At 37.6% G+C, this 27,194-nt stretch overlaps 2 protein-coding genes across 3 annotated transcripts in view; one reads left to right on the forward strand and one right to left on the reverse strand.

Moving 5' to 3' along the window:
* The window catches only part of POLK (DNA polymerase kappa), a 62,986-nt gene extending 42,213 nt beyond the window's left edge, over positions 1–20,773 (reverse strand). The window contains exon 1 of the mRNA XM_008691281.2: positions 20,642–20,773. The gene's annotated coding sequence lies outside the window, so the exon portion shown is untranslated. The remainder of the gene's footprint in view (positions 1–20,641) is intronic.
* Positions 20,774–21,052: 279 nt separating this feature from the next.
* The window catches only part of CERT1 (ceramide transporter 1), a 97,637-nt gene continuing 91,495 nt past the window's right edge, over positions 21,053–27,194 (forward strand). Inside the window, exons 1-2 of one of the 2 annotated variants that reach the window (XM_040622180.1) lie at positions 21,053–21,436; positions 26,808–26,942. In XM_040622180.1, coding sequence (XP_040478114.1) covers positions 21,341–21,436; positions 26,808–26,942 — 231 coding nt within the window. In that variant the 5' untranslated portion in view covers positions 21,053–21,340. The remainder of the gene's footprint in view (positions 21,437–26,807; positions 26,943–27,194) is intronic. The other variant, XM_040622179.1, reaches the window with a different exon arrangement.

Below are 27,194 nucleotides of genomic sequence, written 5' to 3' on the forward strand. Positions count from 1 at the left end.
AACTGGTGGATGTAATTCATTCATATTTTCCCCAAACCAACACTGCTGATGAGTGAAGATGCTGAATGCAGACATAATACATTTAAGTTGCCCTATCCTTTTATTTATTTTTTAAAGATTTATTTATTTGAGAGAGAGAGAGAGAGCATGAGTGGGAGGGGCAGAGGGACAGGGAGAGCTAATCTCAGGCAGACTCTGTGCTCAGCGCAGAGTCTCTCTCCTTGGGGCTTGATCTCACGACCCTGAGATCATGACCGAAGTTGAAACCAAGAGATGCTCAACTGACTATGCCACCCAGGTGCCCCAAGCTGCATTGTCCTTTAAATGATGAAATGTATGAAAGGAAAAGAAACATTTATCGAATGCCTACTATTTCATAAAGAATATATTAGCCCAAAAACTCTGAGAAGAATTGCTTTTGGTCCCTAATCGGGTCAGAAGAACTGGGTTATTACCAGCAATGCCGGTGCCAGGCAAAGTTGTGGTAGGTAAAGTTAGTTTTCAGCTACCTTCCTGTCTTGCTGATGCCCAATTACCAGACCATTTATGTCTAGTTTCATGAGGATAAGTTTACTATTCTCTACATGTTAATGACTTCCAAGTTTATAGCTGCAGTCCAAATGCCCATCTGGTGTCCTAAATTTAACATGTCCAAAACGGATCTTGTTATCTGCCTCCATCCCTAAAACCAGTTCCACTTGGATGCAGCCTTGAGTCTCATCTCAGTCGATGGCAACTCCATTCCCTTCCAATTGCTCATGCAAATAAGCTTGTATTCATTCTTGAGCTCCCTCTTTCTCATACACCCCACATCCAAATTGTCAGCAAATCCTGTGGACTCTGCTTTCAAAATGTACCCTGAATTTAACCACTTATGTATCGTCATTGCTTTCACTCTAGTCTGAACCACCATTATCTCTTGCCTGGATTAACACAACAAGAAATAGTCTGTTTCTGCCTTCCATGTAGTCAATTATCAACACAATAACCCAACTGATTTTTCTAAATCACAAGTCAGGTCACATCACTCCTTTGCTGAAAACTATACAACAGCACCCTGATCTTACTCCAGAATAAAAGCCAAAGTCCCAACAGAATCTGCATTCCAATTACCTGTTACCTGCCTACCCTCATACCTAACACTCTCCCCCTCACTCACTACTCTCCAGGCACACTAGTTTCTTTGCTGTTCCTCAAATTTGGTAAGCATGCTCTATCCTTGAACCCTCTCCTTTAGGGTTCTTCAGCTAGCTACTCTCTTGACTAAACTCCCTTCAAGTCTTTGCTTAAATGTTACCTTCTCAATGAAGGTTTACCCTGACCTCCTTATTTAAATTTCAGCCTGATTAACACCTCCCACCCTCCTCTTCCCAATGCCCCCATGTTTTTCATAGCCCTTATCATTTCCTAACATAGTAATAAACTTAGGTTTACTTATTATGCTTATTGTCTATCTTCCTGTGAATACGGAGACTCCAAGAGGGCAGGGAACTTTGCTTTTTGTTGTTTTAACTGATGTATCCCAAAAGCTTCAAACAGTGCTTGCCATAGAGTAGGTGCTCAATAAATAATTTGCTGAATGACTGAACAGTTTATATTATTTTCTCATTCTTTTATTCACATAGCAAGGTTACATAGCTATGTTAAAAGATTGTGACAAAAACTACTTTTCTGAAGTTAATAATTTTAAGATATTTGTAGTTTTTCCTTATTTCAACATTAAATATGTAAGGACAGGTATATGAGCTAAACCACCTTTGATTTTATAAATCTTATCTTCCTAAGATATTTGATAGTTAAAATGATTTACTAAAGCTTTTGGGACTTGTATTGAAATAAAAGAATATTTTGACTTTACATGTTAGAATGCTTGCTAGGTTCCATTAATATTAAAAAGATTCTAGCTTATGTTTATTCTCTGGAAAATTAAGTTGCCTTGTTTAATTTCTTTGACTAAATATTTTTCAATTATATCGAAATCTACAAAAAATTATTGGACAAAGTTAATAAAACATACTAAGTTTTAATATACTTGAATTCCTTTTAGTACTATAATTTATGTCCCTATGGGGAGCCTGGTTTTGTTTTTATTGGTTAGTGTTTCTGTTATTTTCAAATTTCTATAATCTCTCATTAGTCCTGGTTATCTCTGTTCTCCCCATTAGTTCTGACTGAATTTCTTTAGAAATCCATAAATTGAAAGGGAGAGCTAGCTCCCAGCAGAGATGAACACATAATATTCACAAAAGATGCACAAAAGATTATCGCAAAGTATTTTCCATATTTTCTGGGAAGTGAGATTTAATACTATTTTAAATGGCTTTGTGAGGGAAGTATGTAAGTGCCTAGTGGCATCTGGGATATAATAAACTCTCAGTCAATAGTTACTATTAAAGTTAAGCCAAATTTCCAGAGCTGTGAAAATCACTAGTCTGACTTTCCTTACTTCTCTCTCTTCAAGATACAGAGACTGTGGAAGGAAAAAAGTTTCATTGTAAGCATCCTCAAGAAAAAGCCAAAGTTCATGGATCATATAGATGAATTTTGTTTTGCTCCCCAAAAACTATTTGTCCTATGATTATGAAAAAGAAAATAGTCAAACATTTTTATAGCTTGATACTACAAAGACAGTCTGTTTCACTTCAACTCAGAAGCACAAACGGTTATACAGAACGCAAAGGAAAGAGCTTGGGTTCTTGTGGTTTAATATATTGGTTTAAGAGTACATTTTCTCTGAAAATATTCAAGTTCTTCCTAGTCTGGTTCTACCACTAACTATTCAGGTTACCACTTAAAAAATATAAGGCCAATCTCTGCTTTTGGTAGTGGTAAGGATGGAAAATTAGATTTTTTTCAGCAGCAGTTCTGAGGAAGAAGTTTTAGAGTGGTAGGATTTCTCCTACCTATAAAAAGCTCACAAAACTATGTAAACAGGGGCGCCTGGGTGGCGCGGCGGTTGAGCGTCTGCCTTCGGCTCAGGGCGTGAATCTGGCGTTGTGGGATCGAGCCCCACATCAGGCTCCTCCGCTGTGGGCCTGCTTCTTCCTCTCCCACTCCCTGCTTGTGCTCCCTCTCTCGCTGGCTGTCTCTATCTCTGTCGAATGAGTACATAAAATCTTTAAAAAAAAAAAAAAAAAAAAAAAAAAAAAAGAAAACTATGTAAACAATATCACAAGTGATTAGCACATTGACCAAAGTCACCTGGAATTAATCTACCAGAAAATATGCAAAACCTACTAAGGATAGTAAGAGAGATAAAAGAGAGAAGATGGAGAGGAAAGGTTGGGGGGGGGGGAAGAGGACAAGGACAGAAAACTAAACTACAGTAAGCTCCTAGGTGGAGCTTGCTTCCTATTTCTAATACACTATAAATAACCAAACCCAAAAATCCTTCCAGAAAAACCTGTATATTTCTTAAGAACAAATATTATTTTTAATCCTCTAAATGTTCAAACATTTAACAGGTTTATTTGAACAGATTAAACAGATTAAACAAAACTTCAGGCTGTGATTAAATGTTCTTTTTACTATCTACATTTAAATACTATGAATTAAGAATAACACCCTAGATTTGAAGTAATTCCCCACTTAATTTAATGCCTGACTAAAAATTTCCTTTTTCAATTTCATTTATTATAAAAATATTTTTTAAATTTTCAAGAAAATAAAAATCACAACCCCAAACTTTTACCAGATTATTTTCTATGTTCCTCTCCAATTATTTTACATACCCCTATGTGAACACATGCACTCACACTACATGCACACAATTTTCATATGATGGGAATGAGGGATTGGATGAAACTTTTATTTCTGGCTTTAGTTTTTAATATCTTTGCAAAATAAGATGTACAAAAAATTAAAAATTATTTTGGAATGAATTATTTGAAAGACTTTAAATGTATATGTATTTTGAGAGAGTTAATAGAAATAATGTTACTCTACAAATCCCAAACCACGGGGATGTATGCTAAAAGAACACACAAGCTTTCACCGAGGACATAAAGTCTATGCAAGAACTATGCACATACTCTCTTCAACTGCCTTTTTCCTTTCTGAGCTTTCTATTCATTTAACTTATTCTAGTGAAGAATGGGACAGAAGGCTGTTAAAAAGCCTACACTCTATTTAATCCTATGGACATTTAAAATTCACTTTTATATAACAACTAATTGAAATTATCTGTTTCTTTATTACAGAATGAAAAATATCCTGATACGAAACACATTAACTAAAATGTCAATTCAATGGTAAATTCCCCAAAGCTCAGTGTATAAGTTCCAATTTTGATGATGAGTTGCATATTTGGTAAAGTCTTCCAGAATCTCCAACAATGAAGACTTTGTTTACACTCAGAAATAAGGGCACTCAGGACCTTTAACAATTGTGAAAAATTAACTTTATATCTTATAGAAGTCGACTGTTTTTGAGGACGTTGATTCATTAACATGAAGGAAGTATACCGAGAGGTTAATTTCTTTGGGTATTAGATCAGGTCAGCAAAAATATTTACTTAACATAGAAGTGATACTGAACAGACTAATGTTGTTTTAGTTGAGGTATACAGTAAAATGCATAAATTTTAAGGAACAGCTGAAAACGTATGTTTTTAGAAAAGGAGAAAAGTGTTCTCCTGTAGTACCTTTTTTGGTACTGTAATGATTTTTTAAGTTCTACAATCTCTAGTGTTACTTTTAATATAAAATTACATATGAAGCCAGGATAATAGGTGGCTTTACACTACAAACAGGAAATTGAGGTATTATACTACTTATCACTATACTACATCTTACATTATTGTAAGGATAATATTTTGTAACCAAGTTATACAAGATATTATTTTATTTTCCTATCCTGGAAAAATGATCCTTTCAATTATCCCCTCTGCTACATTGTTCTAGTGTTTTCTTGATATTGTTCATGATATTATTTCTTGATCCAGTGCTGCCGCTTTCTTTGGTTTCCTATAGCTCTAATTAGTCTACTGCAGGAGTTTATTTATTTATTTTTAAAGATTTATTTATTCGTTTGAGAGAGAGCATGCATGCACATAGGTGGGAGGAGGGGCAGAGGGAGAGGGAGAGAATCCTCAAGCAGTGTGGAGTCCGAGGGAGGACTCCATCCCAGGATCCTGATATTGTGACCTGAGCTGAAACCAAGAGTCGGATGCTCAACCGATTGAGCCACCCAGGTGACCCTCATAGTAAGATTTTAAATTATATACAGAATATTCCCAAAATGATCTCTAGAACTCTATTTTACAACATGCATATTTTTAAAATGTAAATATATGCTAAATGTATATATTAACAGATAATTTTAATCCCTTAATCTAATTCCTTAATCTAAAAATGCACCTGTACTACATAATCTTCATAGGTAAGCAAGATGCATCTCTGCCTCTGGAGGACATCGTAATTTTAAAAAAGGAAAATGAATCCCATGCCGTGCTTTCCTTCTGGAATTTTTTTTTTTTTAATTTCTAATCTGTTAATTGTCGGAAATGTTTTTCTCTTCCTGACCAGGCCTCAAAGGGTGAGGAGTCAAAGTAGATGCTGAAATACATTTATTTCAGCAGAGATTAGAACCATATAGTTTGTCACCTCCTTTACTCAAAGGCTTGAAGCTAAGAATAATAGCAACCCCGTTTTGGGATCTAAAATCTGGCTTCTCACTATGTGACTACAATTTTTAAAATGTTAAAATAAAGTATTCATCATTACTAAAGTTAAGAGCTTAAATTTCTCAGATTTCAGAATTTTAAACCATAAGGGCTTCAGCATATTTGCAAAACCTCCTAAGTTAATAATTTTGCCAAAACCACTTACCTAATGCCAATAAATTATTACAGTTCATTCTGACCCTCTTATTAAATCTGCAGATAGTATAGCATTATGAAAACCGGTCAAATGTTAACAGTAGCTTCCAGCGTAAGAATTCATTTCTGAGGTGCCTGGGTGGCTCAGATGGTTAAGCGTCTGCCTTCAGCTCAGGTCATGATCCCAGAGCCCTGGGATTGAGCCCCTTTGGGGCTCCCTACTCAGCGGGAGGCTGCTTCTCCCTCTCCTCCCTGTTTATGTTCACTATCTCTGCCTCTCTCTCTCAAATAAACTCTTTAAAAAAAAAAGAATTATTCATTTCTATACTGCCAAATATACTAAGAAACAAAATTTAATCTACAAATGAAATATGCCTTTCTTTTTTTTAAAAAAAGAGTTTATTTGAGAGAAAGAGTGAGCAAGAGAGAGAACACAAACAGGGGGAGCAACAGAGGCAGAGGGAGAAGCAAGGTCCCAACTAAGTAGGGAGCCTGACGTGGGGCTCAATCCCAGGACCCCAGGATCATGATCTGAGCTGAAGGCAGACACTTAACTGACTGAGCCACCCAGGTGTCCCATACAAATGAAATATGCATTTCTTAATACTACTAAAATAATTACCTTTAAAAATACTTCATAGCTGATAAGAAAATGAAGAAAAAGTTACAACAAATGAATACCATAATATGTAATTAAGTGACTCACTTCTTACAAATAGAAGAAGCAGAAGCAGAGTGATGGGATGTCACACATGAAAATGGGTTATTAAAGAATGTGACTTCCATCTTAGATGTTCTCATTCTCAACTTGGATTACTCACTCTGGGGAAACCAGCTGCTATGTGAGGCAGCCCTGACAGAAGGTCCACATGAGTGAGTTTGGAAGGAGATCCTCTTCCAGTCCAGTCTTCAGATAAGACTACAGCCCTACATAACATCTTGACTGTAACCTCATGATCCAGAGACACCAGTTAAGTCATGCTGGGATCCTTGATCCACCAAAACTGTTAGATAATAAATCTATGGCTTACTTTCAAATTCTGTAATTATCTCATTACAGATCAGCACTGTACACAGACCAAAGTTTGAGGAACACTGCTATAAAACAGTTGTATCCTAAAGATTAGTAATGTTTTCATTTGAATAATGGTGAAAATTTTATATATACTAATAAATTAATCAACTGAATAACTTTTACGCCAAAAACCTTTTCCTGCTAGAATTTGTAAAAGAAAAAAATAAGGCAAGTGTTTTTTTGGTTGTACTTAATACAACTAAAATATAAATTTCAAGAGGGCAAAACCTGGTATAGTTCTAGGCCACTGAGCCTGTTACTTAATAAATAAACGTTGAATGAATGAATGATGGGCAGATTAATATAGAAAACATAATAAAATTAATGGTAACACCTCAGTGAACTCTTTTTAAATACAGTAACTATTAAAAGTAATATTTGGATCTTACAGTGTTTTTTTTTTTTTTAAAATTTTATTTATTTATTCGACAGAGATAGAGACAGCCTGCGAGAGAGGGAACACAAGCAGGGGGAGTGGGAGAGGAAGAAGCAGGCTCATAGCGGAGGAGCCTGATGTGGGGCTCGATCCCATAACGCCGGGATCACGCCCTGAGCGGAAGGCAGACGCTTAACCGCTGTGCCACCCAGGCGCCCCGGATCTTACAGTGTTTTACATGTATAATTCTATTTAATTTTCCTAAGAGATGAGGAAACAAAAGTGTGAAGACTTAGAGGTACCTTAGATAAGTAAATAATTGGTGGATCTGAGACAGTATTTCAGGCCTAGGTCAAAACCCTCATGCTTAGCCATTACTTGATAAATGCAAAGGTAAAACTGAAAAATATTGAAATCTTATCAAAAGAAGGAACAGTGGGTTTTTTGTAGATTTCATGGAATGTGAAAGTAGTATAAATAACAGATAAAATATCATTTATTACTATAATAGAAAACAAAATTTATGGCCTAAACTTTATTTTTAGATGACATCATGATTTTGAAAACTCTCTAAAAGCATAAGAATTCTCTAAATGAAGAATATGAAATAATGACAAGGAAAAGAAAATAAAATTATTAAAATACGATGTCCATTCAGACTTACTAAAATATATTTGGGAGTCAACTGCAGATCTTTCTAGTGATCCAAAGGGCAATATATTCAATAATCATGTCATCTAAAACAAAGAGTTCACTTCTACAGGGACTGTCCTATTTAATAATATCAGTAAAAATCAATTATCAAAAAAAGCCCTACATTTCTGCCTAAAGCAACACAGAAAATAAAGGGAAAACATTATTCGTAAAAAGAAAGAATTTTCTCTGAAAATGAGAGCTTCCTAAATCTGGTCTCTGTACAACTCGAAGTAGCAGCAGAAGTGATTTGTCGTTTACAATACTGTCAGTAGTTTCTTCCTTTTTCAAGATATATCCAACCTCTCTAAATCTAAGGGGGGAGGGGGAAGATGAAAATAAAAAGCATGAAATTCGATAAACGTGGGCTAAAAATACACACGAATAAATAACATTTTCAAACAACTTATCATAGGCTGAGCAGGTACTAAGTGTTTAAAAAGCATTCTCTCATTTGTTTCTCGTGATTACTCACTAACTTAGATATTATCTCACTAAAGTGTGTATCAGTAAAATGCATAAGGAAATTGAACCTTAGAGAATTTATGTAATTCATCCAGGATCACCAGAGGTGTCCAAGCTGAAATTCAAATCAAAGATTCTCTCCAGAGCCCACATTCTTAATCAGTATGCTAAATATACAACTAAGATGTCAGCAGGCTTATTTTTTTTATTCTTTAAAGATATTTTCATCAGATATAAAGTTGACAGGTCTTTTTCTTTCAGTACTTCAAAGATGCTGCTCCACTGTTTTCTAGCTCCATTATTTAAGATCATGAGAGTTCATACTGTTGTTCCCTGTATGTGATGTGTCATTTCTTTCTGACTGCTTTCAAGTCTTTCTCTTCAGTTTGGTTTTCATCAGTTTGGCTATGATGTGCCCAGGCACAACCCCCCCCCCCCTTCAAAAGACCGAGCTAATCCAGGTTCCTGTATTTTTCACGAACACTTTCCCTTACTCCTGCTTCCTCTTCATCTGACCTTTTGAAGATATGAAGGTTTTCTCTGTCCCTTGACATACAGCAGTAGTGCCTTCCTCATCCTCTCCCACCCCATATTACATATATTTACATTTTCCCCCAAAATTACCCTCAGGGAGGAAGAGAAAAAACGCTTTCCAAGGCTTAAAAATACCCCGACCCTTTTGTCAGGAATGTGACCAACAAAATCTGTTTAAATTATGTACCTGTTTAACTTCCGTCTGCAGTATCATATACTAACCTTAATTACAAAATAGCTTGGGTTTCATTCCATAAAAAACTAGCACTAATCACTACAATGAAGCAAATGTCTTTTTAGAAAAGGCCTTTATCTCTGGAATTTATTAACATTTTTTCATAGATTTTCACATGTCTGCTTGAGGGCAAGAGAAAATATTTCTACATGTAAGGCACTATTCCCTTAACTTCACTTTAGTTTTTGATAATTTTCTCAGATCATGATTTATAAAGTGTGGTTCTACTGTGAAATGATTGCTATGGTGGGATCCCATGATAGCCATGCTTTTCTTATGTAAAACACTAAAAAATTCTGTTAATATTTTAAGTATTGCTAACCATTCTCAATGGGCAAATATTATATACTTTACAAATGATTTTCTATACATCTACTTTTATACATCTACTTTTTAATGCACAAATTTCACTGGATTGGATAAAGATAAATGAACTAGTAGTATATTAACATCTACTTTGATCTTTAAGATTAATGCCAAATTTTTATTATTTTGGAATTATAATGGCTAACCATTTTACTTGAGATAGGAGAAGGAAATACAAACTAGTTTGTGTTTGGTTATAAAAAAAAAAAAAGCTTAAGGAACAAAGGATCTATTGGACCCAGTTTTAGTTTTTGTTTCTTCTTTGAACAACTTTATTGTAGGCACAGATATTTCATATCTTATTTTTTTTTTAGAAATCTTCCAAAGAACAAAATATTAATTTCTAACAGAATAAAATTTGCTCTATCTTACAATTTCCATATGGATTTGACTCTTTTATAAATTGAAGATATATTATGGTGATCCCTTTATAAATGAAAAATACATTATGGTATCTTTGGGATCTTATTTCATTATTCTAGGAATTATTAATCATTATTCATCATTTATGCTAAAAGATAAAATCAAAAGAAAGTGAAATAATGGAATCCCCAGGAAAATGATCTGGTACTGAAATAAATCATCACTATTATATCATCCTTCAGTTTTCTAATTGTATTGCCCACAGTAATGTATCTTTGAAGGAAAGTATAAGAGAAGTATAGACACACCATTTTTGCAGGGGGTTGGGTTTTGGTAGCTTACACTGATGAAAGCTTTTAATGAAAGCTTAACATAGTTGAACGTTCTGAATTTTTCATTTTCTGCCCATACTGGCAAAGAGAAGAAAACTGACTGAAGAATTTCACAATTATTAGATAAATCGGAAGATGAATGCAAAGAAACAGCACTTTGACTATAATGATGGTGAAATTAATCTTACAAGCAAAATCTCAGAGTATGAATTTTCAGATAACTCAAACAGATATCTTCTCAAACTTAAGAATCAATGAGTAAACAAGGGCGCCTGGGTGGCTCAGTTGGTTAAGTGTCTACCTTCAGCTCAGGTCATGATCCCAGGGTGCTGGGATCGAGTCCCACATGGGGCTCGCTGCTCTGCAGGGAGCCTGCTTCTCCCTCTCACTCTGCCTGTCACTCTGCCTACTTGTGCTCTCTCTGTGTCAAATAAATAAATAAAATCTTAAAAAAAAAAAAAAGAATCAATGAGTAAACAACGAATTTGTAAGAAAAGCAAATATGGCATTCCCATCCAGTTAGTCACTCAACAGGAAGGACTTCATCACAAAGTATTTTGCAACAAGAACTTGGAACATCCCATTTTGCTAACACAACATATGACAGTGTTCTTTCCTCCTTTCATCCTATATTTATGCACTAAAAGTTACTTAATATGGTTTGTAAGTCAACAAATATCTAAGACAGATGTGTATACAACGGGGAAAAGGAGGAAATAGATGATGTAGAAATGAAAACCTTATTGGACTTATACTTTTAAGTGGTGCTTATAAAAATGAAAATATTTTACAATTATGAAGGAAAGAAAATGGATGTCTTCTATTTAACAAGATTATGAGATGTTAAAGTTTTCAACGTTATTGGGTTTTGGTGTTACAAGCACAAAATAAAGAACCAGACATAATGATAAGCTAGAATCTATTAAAGATGCATATAATCTTTATTTATAGGATGGAAAGATCCAGGATCATGCATAAAAGTTGATGAGCAGCTACTTGCTTTCTCAAAGGACACTCATTAGGAATGTCCTTTAGGAAAATATAGAATAAAAATTTGTTTAGTACGTTTCAATTTTTATTACAATTCCTAATAAATTTATTGTTCACCATCCCTTGTTTGTTACTTCTCAAGATTATTCATAAAATTACTCACAAATATAAAAAATAAAATGATGATAGCTACCAATGACTATTTTTCCTGAGAAATACTCTTATACTGAGAGTTAAATCAATACATAATTTCTTTATCAACATTAGATAAAAGAATAATTGCAAAAGAAAGCACTTAAATTATCACTTAAATATAGATAAATAAAACATAGACTTGCTAGCATACCCCTTTAGTTATCATAGAAAAACACTGTAAACTGCCTACATAATATGCCATTGCAGCTTATAAATGTATGTAGATGAATTTTCTTCAAAAGAAAGATTTCAAACTAAAGAAAAACTATGCAACATACCCTGAATATAATCAGGCTCTACCAGATTCTCAAATGTTTTATCATTTCAGGATAATAGTTGTCTTTGTTTTTGTTTTTTGAGTCTAAAATCAATTTTATATATATTGAAATTACATATTTTAAGTCTCTGAGTTTCAAAGTCTCAATTAGCCTATTAATTAGCTTGACTTCGGGCAATTTATTTAACTTCTTTCAACATTAACTTCTTTATATGTAAAATAAGGATGTCTATTTTGCAGGACTTTTGTGAAGAGTGAATACTAAAAATAGTAAATCTAAACGTCTAACATTGAGTAGGTTCTTAACAAATGATACTTATTCCTTACAAAAAGCTATGCTGGAATTTGGTTCTTTAGTAGCTCAGAATTTTAACCTGTTAGTGATTTTTCTTCTGAGCCTTAATTGTAGTTCCCACAGCTTCCCTTTACTCATCAACTCCATTCACCCTTAAATATTTACTGAGCACTTATTATGAGACAGGAGATTTAAATCTTTCCTTGTTCTTTATGTTTTTTTAAAGATTTTATTTATTTATTTATTTGAGAGAGAGGGAAAGGGAGTGAGAGCACGAGAGCAGGGTGAGGGGCAGTGGGAGAAGCAGACTCCCCGCTGAGCAGGGCGCCAATGCAGGACTCGATCCCAGGACCCTGGGATCATGACCTGAGCTGAAGGCAGACACTTAACCAACTGAGCCACCCAGGCGTCCCTTTACTTGTTCTTTAATAATACTGTCACTTTTAAAAACATATCAATATCTTTATAGACTTAATTATTGCCTGTATTCCTAGACAGTAAAATGCTAGAAGGCAATGAATCTATGAAATGTGTGGTATACATCACCTATTTTTATAGCACCCCAATCAGGACAATCACATACCAAGTCTTAATAAATACCTTAAATGAGGATGAAGATGAACTGTATATTCAAAAACTGTATCACCATAACAACATGTATAGTTCTACAACAGTATTTTTCAGCTTACTTGACTAAGGAGAAGAGGATCTGAAATTACAGTAAAAGTGAAACAATGAAAGGGCTGGGGAGAAAAACAGGAAGCAAAACACATTTACAAAACAACCATTATGAGGATCCTACCAATATTTAAAAATACCATACTGCTTATATAGTAGGACTTTAACATATTAACAAAACAATTTCTCAATATAACAGTTAAAGAGGTTAAAATTTAGAGACTCAAAAGCTTGAGGGCTAAAAACAGAAAGTGTGTCCGTGCAAAGAGTGGGTATTAATAGCATCGTTCATCTATTATAGATGTGTACAGTGTACTTTTTAGACTAAAGGATTTTTTACTGCTATAGTGAAATCTATGAAATACCAACCACCCCTGACAAGTTTTTATCCCATAAAACCAAACAGATACAAATAAAAGATAATGGAATACAATTTCAATTTTATTCAACAGTAAGAAAGAATATCTCTGCTTGGAACTTGCCTGGCTTGGCTCTCCTCTATACAACAGGAAACAAGATAAAAGGTAGCCCTATATGCTCTTTGAAATTCTGTTTCTGAAATCACTGTCTCACTGCCAAATGTTAGAACTTTCTATGGGATGTGACATTTTCCTAAATAGCTACATGTAGTGCATTAAGGTATCAATGAGTACCTCACCCCACCCCACCCCAAACAGCTGTCCTTGAGTTAAAAATGTTAAAAATCAATACACAAGGGAATCCAAGACATACATGCAAAGTCACCTTAAGAATCAGAGTAATAGAATAAGACCTATGAGTATGAGCATAATATAATAATAATTGATGTTAATGAAAGTGTTTTGATCCAAATGGAGTGTGGGTGGTTAGAAAACAGAAGGAAGAAGAAAGCAAGCAAGGAAAGTGATTATTGGCAGTGCCTACTTAAATATCCATCTCCATAACAAGGATAACCTTACTTAACGCTACTCATCATTTAGAATCATAATTATTCCCTTCCGAGGAAAAAAAATATGAGATTAAGATGTAGGAAGAAGACATCAAGCCTACATTTGAGACCAGGAAACAAAGAGCAATCACAGGGCCTGAAAAAACGTGAAAGGATTGGGGGCTCTTGGAATACTGAGGCAGGAAACAGATTGAAGTAAGAAGAATAGCATTAACATAAACTTCCCTTTTCTATTCCTATGAGTAAATTAAAACAGGATGGAAGTTTCCATTACAGATTATTTTTCTCCCAGCTTTTATTTCTCACCTACTCCTTCCTCTGCTTTTCCCATCACTGCTGCCAATGACTGCTATGGTAGACAATGAATACAAGCTGGAAAATATTAACAGACAATAGTAATACACAATACATATAAACAATAGTAATGCATGGGGAAGGGGAGAGATGAGGAGAAAGAAACTAGTACCAGCATATGCAGGAAGGAGAGAGAAATTTTGCAGCTGTCTGGCTGTGGGGACCATTCACATGTAAAGAACTCACATAATCTGGTCAGATTATAAGGTTTTTATTCAACTAGATTTTATGATCAGCTTTTGGTCTTTTTTTTCCACCAAGTGCAAAAGTTGGTTTTATTACTCAAAAAATCTGATAGATCCTGTGAAAATGTGTTAAGGAAGCCATGAAGGGAGGACTATCATGCACGTACCACTTGTCAAAGCTAGCACAGTCCGGCAAGAAGAAAGATTTCCCCTTTGTCCAGCAATAGCAAGCTGCCCTCACCAAAAAAACAATTCAAGAAATCTGTTCACACTGCTCCTGGGCACTTTAAATTGCCCGAAGGGCTATTTGAGGTCTCCCAAATGGTCTCTATTCAGCTACTTCCATCTCATGAATACAAATATGTTTCAGTAACGATTTGCATGTTTTCCCACTGGTTAGAAGCCTTTCCACATAGAAACTACTGCTTCTTCGATAGCTAAAATCCTACTGGAAAAAAATCATCCCTATCTGGGGGACCCCTCCTGAGCTCCACAGTGACTGAGAACCCGTTTTGCTGGTCAAATATCAGAGCAAGTCTGTGCTGTTTGGCCAGTTCTACAGCATTTTCACTGCTACCATCCTCAGTGTTTAGAACTAGTCAAACCAACCAAAAGCATCATCAAAACTCAACAGGCAAAATTTGTGGAAACCCTCCCACTCCCTCGGCCAAAAGTATCACTGATGGTCCTATGTCTCAGATCCACCCCTTTAGAACTCATAAATTCTCACCCTTTGAGATAATTACTGGGTGCTCTATACCTCTAGCTTCCACCTCTTTTGACCCGCACCTAATAAAAGGAGATATATTTCAGTATTGCAAAGGCCGAATTACATCCCTCAAAAATAATCATGCTTTTTAGTAGGACAAATTTTCACAGCACACTCCTGGGAGATGAAGCCCTCGAATGCCACACACTGCAACCTGGGGATTTCATTTCTTGGAAAAGACATCTCCAAAAAGATTCTCTTCAACGACATCTCCAAAAAGATTCTCTTCAACACTTATCAAGTGTTATGGACCAATCGTTGGGCTACTAAACTCTAAGAGTGGATTCCCAGATTCATGTGTCTCATTTAAAGAAAGCTCCAAACCCTGACTGGGCCTGCACATCAACTGCTCACCTCAAATTAAAGATTTCCAGGAAACGAAGCATAGGACAGTGAAGCAGAAAGCTTCCCCAAGATGACAGGATCAGGTCTATATATTCTCTTTCTGCTTTTTCTCACCTCATTTTCTCCTTGTCTATCCTGGAGAGACAATGCCCTCATTCGAATTTCCCAATCCCTTGAAAAAAGGGGAAACCTTTTTGATTGTTGGATCTGTCTACAGGAGTTGCAACCCTTTAGTCTTCCCTATAGCAAACTTTTCTTTCATTTCCAATGTGACCACTAACTGTACCCACATCCCTCCAGATATTTCTTACAGAATCAAACTTCTACAACCAGGTTTTCCTGTACTTTTCTTTGAGCTCTCCCCTATCATAACTCTCAATGCAACTAACCACATTTATTCTACCTATATGGTTCCCTGTTCACTCTACTACTTCAGGTCAGCTCACTGTAACAAAACAAGCCCCTCTGTACATGCTTCAAGAACAAAGTCCACAGAACAGGATAGTTTCCCCCTAATTGTTCCCCAAACACCACTGACACTTGGTTCAAAACAGCCACTTGAATAATCCCAACTAACAGCACTATTAATAATCAAACCCTCACAGGAGTCTTACGTGCACCACCTGGTTTTACCTATCTGTGGCAAGTGGACTACTCATTGCCCAATGAGTGTTTACACAGCTGGCAGACTGGAAGCCAATACTTACTATGATTTCCAACTTAGCCCGTGGACATCCACAATAAATCTGAAGCCTTTCACTGGTCGTCCCATAGGTCTTCCCCATCAAACCTTCACCGCTGCCTTCAATGAGAACTCCCAGGGGGTATACATTACCCTGGATTTGCCTCCATCATAAGGGTGCCTAGGCCATTGGTGGGTGTTCATGCCAGGGAATGAATGATTAGACATCTCTCTCTGGAACTGGAAAAACCTGCTGATTCTAGCACTAAGGCAATAGCAGGCCAACAATGATCACTTGTCTCATTAAAGTCGTTTTGGATAATCACATAGCCCTTGATGACTTACTTGCTGAACAAGATGTTTATGCAATAGCAAACACCACCTGTTGCATATAGATAAATTCCTCTGGAGAAGTAGAAAACCCCAAATTTATAAAATTAGGGAAGAAGCATATTGACTATAACAGATTCCACCTGACTATGGTCCTTTGATCTCATTAGCTGGTTATCCTCAGGTTTGGGCTCTGGTTTAGAACTAATGCACAGATGGGGATCATTATTCTTTTCAACTTACTTAATATAATCATTTTTACATTTTATACCTGTTGCCTACCAAACCTTTGCAGAAATGGTGTACTCCAAAGGGTGATTCTGGCATAATACTTCAAGATGATCCCCAACACTCAAAATTTCAATTAGATACAGACTTTAGATGGGAAATGCCTGAAGAGTTCTCCGTCCTACCCTCTCCTTACTGATACGTGGCCTCAATGGTTTCCAATCTGAGCACTTCCCTCCAATGTGGGACATGACACCCAGAAAAGGTCCTTCCTGGCACGGAGGGACAAAAATGATTCTAATAAGGAACAGATGACCCAACTCTTGATCGGCACCGCTTTTAAAGAAAGATCTTTATCAAAGGGGGGAAATGTGAAAATACGTTAAGGAAACCTAAAGTAAAATTGGAGTTGGAAGGCTATGAAGGTAGGACTCTCACAAACTCATCACTCATGGTAGCTTGCATAGTCCAGCAGGAAGAAGGAAGATGGCCTTTTGGTGCCAATAGCAAGCTACCCTTGCCTGCAGCCAATGAGAAGCCACCACCACTTCCAACTCTCATTTTCCTCTAATGAACTTTTGTTCAAAATAACCCCTCCCAACTTCCTCCTTTCCTCTAAAAATTGAAGCTCTCCTCTGTTCTCTGGATTTGCCTGTGGTTCACCATGGTTTGCTTGTTCCAAATTGCAATTCCTCTGCTATTCTTGAATACACTTGATTTTGCTCGCTGAATTGCTTACCTTTTTCTTTTAGAAAGATGATGATCCTTTAAAGTTCATTCATAGACTAGTACACTTGTATTGCTTACAGTAGATATGAATATACCTGTTAAGATCTAAGTTTAACTGAAAACCATTAATTTGGAAGATAAGCATGCCAGAGGTTGATCATAGATAGGTAAAAATACAATCTTTTTTTTTGCACCAACACAAAAGGTTAAGATGCTAAGGGGAGCAATCACCTCCATATTCCTGTATTCACTTTACACAGTATATTCAGTTTTGTAAATACACTTGTAAGGGTATTTTACAATAATTCTGTATAACGTCACAAAAGATGAAACATGCAAGTTTCCTGTAGTCCTTTACATTTCTGAAACTAGTGTTTACATGTTCAGACATGGACATAGATGTATTCACCACCATACAAATGAATATCCACTTTGATATACTTATGCAAATATTCATTTACAAACGCATTTAACAGCACAACAGTTGGGATATGATAAAAAGTGACTGGTTAAACTAATAATGCTATTTATTAAGTTAGTATTTATTAAATACACATCCAAATTCATATGATTATTAAGGATGAAGCCAGCTAGGATTCACACCCAGAGACTATCTGCCTACTCACTCCGAACACACATGAATCACCATAGTGGCAATTCTTGAACAGGCCTCACAGGAACATTGAAGAGAAGCTAACGTGATCGATTAGTATTCAAAACAGGGGGAACAAAGCATTTAAAGGGGCAAGTAGTTCTGGTTAATTTGAAAAAGGTAGGCTTGAAGAGTAGCTTTTAAATTTTTTAAATTTCTGAACTTCATTTAGGGGACACTCTGAATGTCATAAGCACAGTAACAAGTCATAAAGAAAAGATCAGTTTATATTATTTTGAATAGTTTACATGATAACTTTGTGGAAAGAGATCCGCAAACAAGGACAATCCTTTTTTCTTTAAAATTCCAAATAGCCATTGTTTTTAACTAAAAAGACCTGGGGCAAGTGGCCTACGAATATCCAGGAGAAGGATGGTTAAAGAACAGGGTTTGTCACTGCCAAGTTGTAGGAATAAAGGTTACCTTCTTTCAAACACTAATTCAACTATTAAAGTTACACTTGTACTTTTCTTACCTTGTTCTGTTATAATCTCCTGGAAGACAGACCCTCGCCCTGCCCCTTAACTTTTTACTATCTTAATATCACCCAGGCATCAGCATAGTATCCTGCATATTGTATGCTGTTAAATTATTATTTTTTTTTAAAGATTTTATTTATTTATTCAACCGAGATAGAGACAGCCAGCGAGAGAGGGAACACAAGCAGGGGGAGTGGGAGAGGAAGAAACAGGCTCATAGCGGAGGAGCCTGATGTGGGGCTTGATCCCATAACGCTGGGATCACGCCCTGAGTCAAAGGCAGACACTTAACCGCTGTGCCACCCAGGCGCCCCGTATGTTGTTAAATTATTAACTGAAAGATAGAATACACAAATTATATTGAATGCCTTCTATGTGCTGAGCACTATTCTAGGGACTAAGGATAGAAAAAAGTTATGAAAAAAATGGGTGAAAAAATTAAAATTCTTGCCTCCACTGAACTCACATTCTAGGGAGCAAAATAATATATGCAGTCTAATACATCCATTTAAGCATTTATCATGGGATTTTCAGGTATGTTAAATGATTTTTTTCTCAGAATGTCCCCTCCCCTCAGCCCTATAGATAGAAACAGACTATTACAGTGAAGCAATTTCCTACTAAGTGGGAACCTCAGAGATGTAAGTAGTGGTGGTTGCAACCACACACAACTTAGAAATGCATAAAGGACAACAGAAAGTTCAATTTCAATATAAACATATACTATGCTCCCATGATTCTAAATCACGTTATGAAGTGGATTTCTCAACAATTCACAATCATTTCCTTAAGACTAATATCCTTTTAAAACCTAGAGCTCAAAAGAATCAAATATTACATCTAACCATATTAGGTAACCAAAGTGAAAGTAAAAATTATTACAGTATTCAAAATTCCAAAGATATAATTCAGCAATTCAATAAAGGGGGAAATATGTAAGTGGGTTTCTTCTTTATTCTCTTTTGAATGACAATCTTGGGATTATGTGTTAATTAACATGTTGTCAAAGTATTTTCAAAAGCATTATCTCAAAGTTTTGTTCATCTGAATGGCTTTCAGTTATGAATTACTACTTGATTTCACAATGGAAAAACAATCTGTAACTTATTTACAACAGATTCAGCATCTATAAGCATCAGTCTAGGGGAACAAAAAGATATCACAGGTACCTCTCAGAGACACTTCCCATCATTCTGGTTTTTTCTGAAGATCCCAGTTAAGCTGGCCTCTATCCCTACCAGAGTTATTTCTGGCCACTGACTGTATCTTTTCCCTCAGACTCAAAACTCCACTCCTATTCTCCAGCCACTGCCGTACACAGGTACTCTTTCTAACGTTTAATAACGAATTTTGTTGTTGGCAATTATTAGGAAATTGACAAAAATTTAACAGTAGCAAACGAGAGGAGAAAGAACTGAAGTTACAAATTAAAGATCTCACAATAAAAATTATCCCTATAATTTGTTCAAAAATAGACAAAGATCCGTTAGATCTTCTATTGGTCTTTCTAATTCAATTCTAGTCTTAAAGCCAGCCTCCTATTGCCTAATCTCTTATTATTCAGTAAGACTATTGCATTTTGGTTTTTCTTATACAATGAAGTTTCTACCCCACAACCTTTCCTATCTCTCAGAGAGATAGGTCCGTAGAGATGGTTAACCTGGCTTTCGGGAAGGTACTCATCTACAACTTAGAATAAACTCCAGTACATCATTTCACATTCTCATTTTACTTTAAAAATTATTCAAACGTAATTTATTCCCTGACATCTTCAAAATTACTATCAACAAAATGAACACTCTGTAAATCTAACAATACGAAGTGCATGCTCTGGTGAGAAGGGACCGAGAATTCTTCCTCCAAACGCGGGAAACTTCAAGTTTGAAGTTTTAACTTCTAAAGAGCGAGATAAAAAACAAACAACCCTCAACATTTGCAGAGGGGATTTGGCGGAAAGAAACCCCGTTTTCACTAGAGAGGTCGCAAACCACTGGCCCGTGGTTACGGCAGAAGCGCCCGGTACACTCCCACCCCGGAAAGCGGCAAGAGCTCCCGGGCTTTCAGGAAACAGACGCGGAAGGCAGGCCCGGCATCCTCAGCAGAGTGTTATCTCACATCCCGGCCCGCAAGGTGCACAGGTTCGTCATAAACACGCTAGGCAGACATAGAAAGGTGGCCGAGGGAACGGATCACACAACTGTCAAACGAAGCCCACCCTCCACTTGACCGGTCCCTAAGGCGACAGCCTTCCCGGCGCGGAACACTCACCGGTTGCCTCAGGATCCCGACTACAACTCCCAGGAGGCTGCGCGACTGACGGAGCAGCGTCCTTCCCAGAATGCAACCGAACGGGGACTCCATCCCTCCTCTTTTCTCTGCTCCTCCCACCTTTCCACCCTGCGTCACCCGGGAGAACCGGAGGTAGGGTGCGGGAGGGGACCTCCAGCCCTCGGCGTGCTTCGTCAGACGTTGGGAGGGGTACGGGGCGGGGAGCAGGGGGAGAATGGGAGGACGAAGGGGAGGGGAAAGGGGAGGGGAGGGTAAATAGTGGGCCAGGCAGAAGATGGCGGCGGTAGCGGAGGTGTGAGTGGACCCGGGTTTCTGCAGCTGGATTTTCTCTTCCCTTCTTCTTTCCTTTTCCTTCTCCCTTTGAGATTGGCATCGAAGGGGCTGAGTTCGGGTGGTGGCGCCCGGCGCAGCGCAGGACTCACAGCAACGGCGGCGGCTGACGGCTGGAAGGGCAGGCTTCCTTCGCCGCTTGTCCTCCTTCCCCGGTCCGCTCGGTGTCAGGCGCGGCGGCGGCGGCGGCGCAGCGGCCGGACTTCGTCCCTCCTCCAGCTCCCCCCGGGGCCGGAGCGGAGACTCTTCCCTTCGCCATCCCCCGACCCTTCACCCCGGGTACTGGGCGCTTCCTCCGGCGCAGCTCAGGGAGCGGGGGCCGGTCTCCTGCTCGGCTGTCGCGCCTCCATGTCGGATAACCAGAGCTGGAACTCGTCGGGCTCAGAGGAGGATCCGGAGACGGAGTCCGGGCCGCCTGTGGAGCGCTGCGGAGTCCTCAGCAAGGTGAGCAACCCGCCGGTCCGAGGGCCCCCTGCTCCGACTCCACCTGCCGCGAGGCGAGCGGCTGAGGGGATGGGGTGGGGTTGGGCGGGAGTCACGGACTGTCCCGGGGCGGGGGCTGCGGAATGTGCCGGGGTGCGGGGCTGAGTACTGCCGCAGGAGTGCCAGGGTGGGGGTGGGGGGAGAAGGGGACTGTCTGGTTCGCTTGCCCTGGGGCTTGGTGGCGGCAGCCGAAGACTGGAGAAAACGTGTCCCAACCCCGGATTCAGTTTGGGAGCGGGATGCGCACCGTGACTTGGGACTCAGCGACATCTATCCCGGGTGTAGGAATACGGGTTGGTCAACAGCGGTGTGCGAACGACTGGGTATGGGAGCAGTGCAGATCGGACCTCTCAGAAGAGGTTGGGAGATGCAGAGCAGGTTTGGAAGATTCTGTGGATGCGACGGTATAGACAGTAGCCGGAGCAACTGGGCATGGTGCGGAAATCGAGGCGGTAAACTATGCTAAGTTAGATATAGTGAGAGGTCTCAGTGAGGAGGACTTTTGTACTTTTTCCCTCATCCTTTTCCCCAGTTCAGAAAAGAACTATTGAATCGCCACGTGATAGGTGCAGGAAACATTCATAGTAACTTGGAACATGTCAGAATAGAGGCCGACCTTTAGTCCAGGAAGAAGAGCACTATCAATAAGAAAATATTCTTGCAAAGGGTCAGAGCAAGGAAAACACATCTTACTTTCCCTGAAAATTTTTAAAAACCTTTTTCAAAATTTTAGCAAAGAAAATAGTTGTAGGACTGTTAAGGCTAATTAGTTAAAGTGGATGAGGCCCTTTTTAGGAGAGAAGATGGATGATTTTTTCTTTTGACAGTACATGGTCTGGGGCTTGTTTGTTTGTTTGTTCGTTTAAAGTTTTTGCTATGAGAAGATTCACATTGCCTTTTTTACTTCCTTCTCTCTTCCTGTTGAAGTTTTAGAAATGGCCAATCCCTCAGCAAGCTGGTCATAAGATACAAGATCATGTGCAGCCACTGACTATTAAGAAACCACCCTGCTTCTAGTATACATACTTTGGCTAAGCATTTGTACATTTATTGTGGAATTGTTTCATGTTAGGTTTTTCTGTTATTTTTAGAAGGCTGGTGAAAAAGGCGTTAGATAAGATATGAATGTCAGAATTAAGACTTGCAAGTGTTACCTTTATTTACATAGCAGAAAAATCATGATGTGTCTTGATATTGTGATCATTGGAAATGCAGTGAAAGGCTTTCAGTAAAGTGAAGCTCCCTAGGGTTTCTTTAGATTAAATGTATGTTGTAGTTTAGGAATCCATATTGAACACATTGTATGTAGTTATACATTTTCAGGTGGAATTTCAAGTGTGTTCTTTGCTTCTCAATTCTGATAGATTCCTCACTTTTCTCATTAAATGAAAGCAGACTTCCAAACTAGTACTCTGGTGGTGGTAAGTATTTTACAAAACAGGCTGAATTTTTTACCTATTTGATATTACTGTTTTGGGGGAGTTGAGGGGTGACTGGTGGAAAGAGTTCCCAAAGCTCTGAGTATTCATGTTTGCAGAGCAGTGTAGTAGGTATATTGTATGACAAAAAATGGAAAACTATCTCCTTGTTATTTAAATGTCGAGAAATGGACTTTTTGATCACTTCTATGGTAGGTAAATAATTTTGATGTTGCTGCATACTTAGAATCAGCATGAATATAGTTTTTGGTACTTTTGTTAACAGCTATGAAGGAAATTTCCCTGAAATTTAACAGTGTATGGTTATATATGATGATTTCTGAAAGCTTGTTAATCAAGAATGTTTTATATTGAGGACACCTGGGTGGCTCAGTTGGTTAAGCAGCTTCATTCTGTTCAGGTCTTGATCCCAGGCTCCCAGCTCAGTGGGGAGCCTGCTTCTCCCTCTGCCTGCCACTCCCCTTGCTTAGGCACGCTAGCCTATTGTCTCTCTCTGTCAAATGAATAAAATCTTTTTTTAAAAAATATTTTATATTGAAAACATGTTTTAAAACTTTAAGTACATATATGTTTTGATCCGTTTGTATTCACCTGGTAATTTATAGAAGAGTTAGAACTCAGCAGCTGTTCTTTTCCTTCAGTTGAGTAATGTAGATAAGTCTCAATACTAACGTGTTTTGTTTCTTCTCTCCCAAATGGAATGAATTTGGAATGGGGGGAGGGGATAAACATAATAGAAATATACCAATCCAAAGGTTTTTTTTTTTTCTATATGATAACATAAAATACATGAAAATACCTATGAAGCATATTTTCTATGGAATCACTTCCTTTTTTTTTTTTTTAAGATTTTTATTTATTTGAGAGAGAGAGAGAGAGAGAGAGAATGAGCAGGGGGGAGGGGCAGGATGAGAGGGAGAAGCAGACCCCGGCTGAGCAGGGAGCTTGACTCGGGGCTCAGTCCCAGGACTCTGGGATCATGATCTGAGCCTAAGGCAGACGCCTAACCGACTGAACCACACAGACACCTCTATGGGGTGACTTCTTAAGCATGTAGGTTCCACAAATACTGGATAGACAATTCTAGGTGGTTATAACAAGTATCAGGATGGATATTGGGAAAAAATTCATGCCTTGGTGGGACTTGAGAGCAACTAAGCTTGGGTAAAATAAATGTCAAGCTTCTTGTGAATTTTCTCCATCCTTCAAGGTTTACCTTATCTTGTATTTCTTCACATACCTAACTATTGACTGAAATTCTATCCATCTTTAGAGGTGTTTTTAAAGATTTTATTTACTTGTTTGAAAGAGAAAGACAGTGAGCACAAGCATGGGGAGGGGCAGAGGGAGAGGGAGAAACAGACCCAATGTGAGGGCTCTATCCCAGGACCCTGGGATCCTAAGCTGAGCCATAGGCAGCTGCTTAACCAACTACGCCACCCAGGAGCCCCCATCTTTAGAGTTTATCTCAAACTCTATTCTTACCATGAAGCCTTTTCTTACTTTGCCAACCATTTCAGATCATCTTCCCTTGAGTTCCCATAGTATTTTATTTGTAACTTGTTCTCTTACTCTAAATGTATTGTTTGCCTCTTGAAATTATGCTTGCTGGACTATTGGGAAAATAAATCTTTGATTCTGCTTCTATGTGTAGCATATGGCCTTGTCTCTGTTAGATGGGAAAGAGTGAGAGAATGTTACGAGGAAGGCAAAAATCTGCCGTCTAGGAGAAGGTAACATTTACCAAGTGAAGGGTATTAAAGTTTATGTAATTTATTGGGTCCTCTATAAGAAAAAAAATATTTAAAAATGGACACAATTGCTGGGACCCATTCTGTCACTTTGCAAGAGGTCTGTTCTCGTAAACTGCACTGAAGGTTAAAGCTTCATTAGTTCTGCGTAACTCTGTCTCCATCTGAGAAAATACTATGTGCCTGGCAGTGTTGTAAGTCTACTCTTGTTTATCTTGACAACTTTAAGAGGTAGAGTTTTACAAAGAAACGGAGGATAAGTAACTTGACCACAGTCACACAATTACCAGCCTTCTGAGGGGCAGTAATTGGAAATGAGGTAGGATTAAGGTATGCCACTCTAACAATTAATTAATTGATTAATTAATCAGTGAAGGTGTGCCGCTGTAAACAATTTGGCAATGGGAAGTTATCCATGTAAGTTTTGGAACTAGAGGTTGGTGAGATTAATATGTAAGATAAGTAAGCCAGTGTGCTTAATAAGTAAATAAGATTATGTAAGTTATGAAAGAAAATGCAGAAGATGCTAGAGGTAAGGTTGTTAAGCCTTCTCAGGAGTCTAGTAACCTGATAATTTGGATTAATTGAAAATAGAGAAGAGCCAAATTTAAGGGTTTAGAATGAAGGAAAGATGAATAGGAGTTGACGACAGGCTATAAGGATTGACAAGAAGCAGTATCTCTTAGGACTATAGTAGGGGTATTCATGATTTTTTTCAGCCATTCAAATAACAAGCAAAGTAAGTAAAGCTCGGAAAAGTTAAATAACTTGTAAAAACTTGTTACATAACTAATAGAGTCTATCTGATTTTATATGCACTATGCTGTCCATACAATACAGGAATGCTCAGCCACGTTTCAATCTGAATGACTACAGAAATACCAATATAGGAAAGGAAATAGGAACATAGGGAAGAAGGTGCACCCTATAGGAGGAGATGAATTTGGTTTTGTATGTCACCATCATTGTTTCGAATCAGTGTATAAGTGGTGGTAAGTCACAGGGAGTTAGAAATAAGGAAATGGTGATTAGGGAGCTCATAGGAAAGAATGTGTTAAATTGGCAGCATGGATGAGCACTCAGGGAGGGGTCGTAATGATGGGCCTTAGAAGATTTAAGAGCTGAACTGTCTCTTAGCATGCTGAGTAGGGAATAGAAAAGTAAAGATTTCTCAATGGCTATAGAGCCTGAGCCAATGCAGTATATTTTTAACAGTCCATTTTGAATTAGTTTTTGGCAGATAGTGTTGGAATTAGATAATTTTTGGAATTATCTATACATACATAAAACCCCCAGAGCATAAAAATATGCAAATGAAGAATTCCCATAGAGATTGCATTTCTTCCTTTGCAAGTTTATTGATTGTGATCTGCAGTGTGCAGCAAGACTTTAGCAACACAGAAACTATTTATAGGCCCTAGAAACTGATAATCCAAGTATGTTTTTGAAAACGAGGTTTTTTTATGGTTGTATTATTACTCTTGGATTGAAAAAATAGATCTTCAGAGAAACTTGGAAAATGAATTAACTGTTTTTAATATATAGTATTGAGTTCTGTGGACAAAAAAGTAAAGTTGATATAGACTTAAAGATTGATGATCTAGTATTTTTGCTTGGATGTAGTTATAAATATCATACATGTTCATATAGGAACAACTTAAAAGTAGACTTTGGCCATGATTAGCTTCATACTTCTGTTGATTTGAAAGCTTCATGTAGTATTTGATGTAGGAGAATGAGAGGCTGTGTAACCAAACTTACTTTTCTATTGAATATGTTAATTATGGTAGAGACCAAAACCATCTTAAGTGTCATGAAGTTGGTGAGGAGGGGAGGATGAACACACACAAAAAAAGCAGAATTTTTAACTGAAATCTGCATCAGTTTTATTCTGCAAATGTTAAAAGGAAGAAAATACAATATTTATAATTTTGTAAAAATTACTGAAAATCATACAGTCTAGAAAATCTCAACTTTTCACTTTTTATAATCATTTTTACTGTTTCCAGTTAAGCTAGAACTTTTCACATTTTGCTTTTAAAATTAGATTGATAACTGTTTCAGAAAGTTTGGATTTCTCAAATACTGACTTTTATATTTTGTTTTCTTTTTCCTTCCCCCTCCCCCACCCCTTACCTCCAGTGGACAAACTACATTCATGGGTGGCAGGATCGTTGGGTAGTTTTAAAAAATAATACTCTGAGTTACTACAAATCTGAAGACGAGACGGAGTATGGCTGCAGAGGATCCATCTGTCTTAGCAAGGCTGTCATCACAGTAAGTTCCTCTTCTTCATTAAGCAAGTATTTATTGAGCATCATCTGTACACTAGGAAGTATTCTAGGTGCTTGGGATATATCTGTGAATAAAAGAGATCTTTTCCTTTGTGGAGCGTAGAGTCTAATACTTCTTTCCATAAAGTTATTTTAGATTGTTTATTACTAGGTAATATTATTTTATGAAGACAGGTACTATTTTTCTAGTTGTTATAGCAAGCCCTTAAAAGATTCAGAAAAAACGTATTTGAAG

Source organism: Ursus maritimus, unplaced genomic scaffold (assembly GCF_017311325.1).
Source record: "Ursus maritimus isolate PB19 unplaced genomic scaffold, ASM1731132v1 scaffold_5, whole genome shotgun sequence".
In the NCBI taxonomy this organism is placed as follows: Eukaryota; Metazoa; Chordata; class Mammalia; order Carnivora; family Ursidae; genus Ursus; species Ursus maritimus.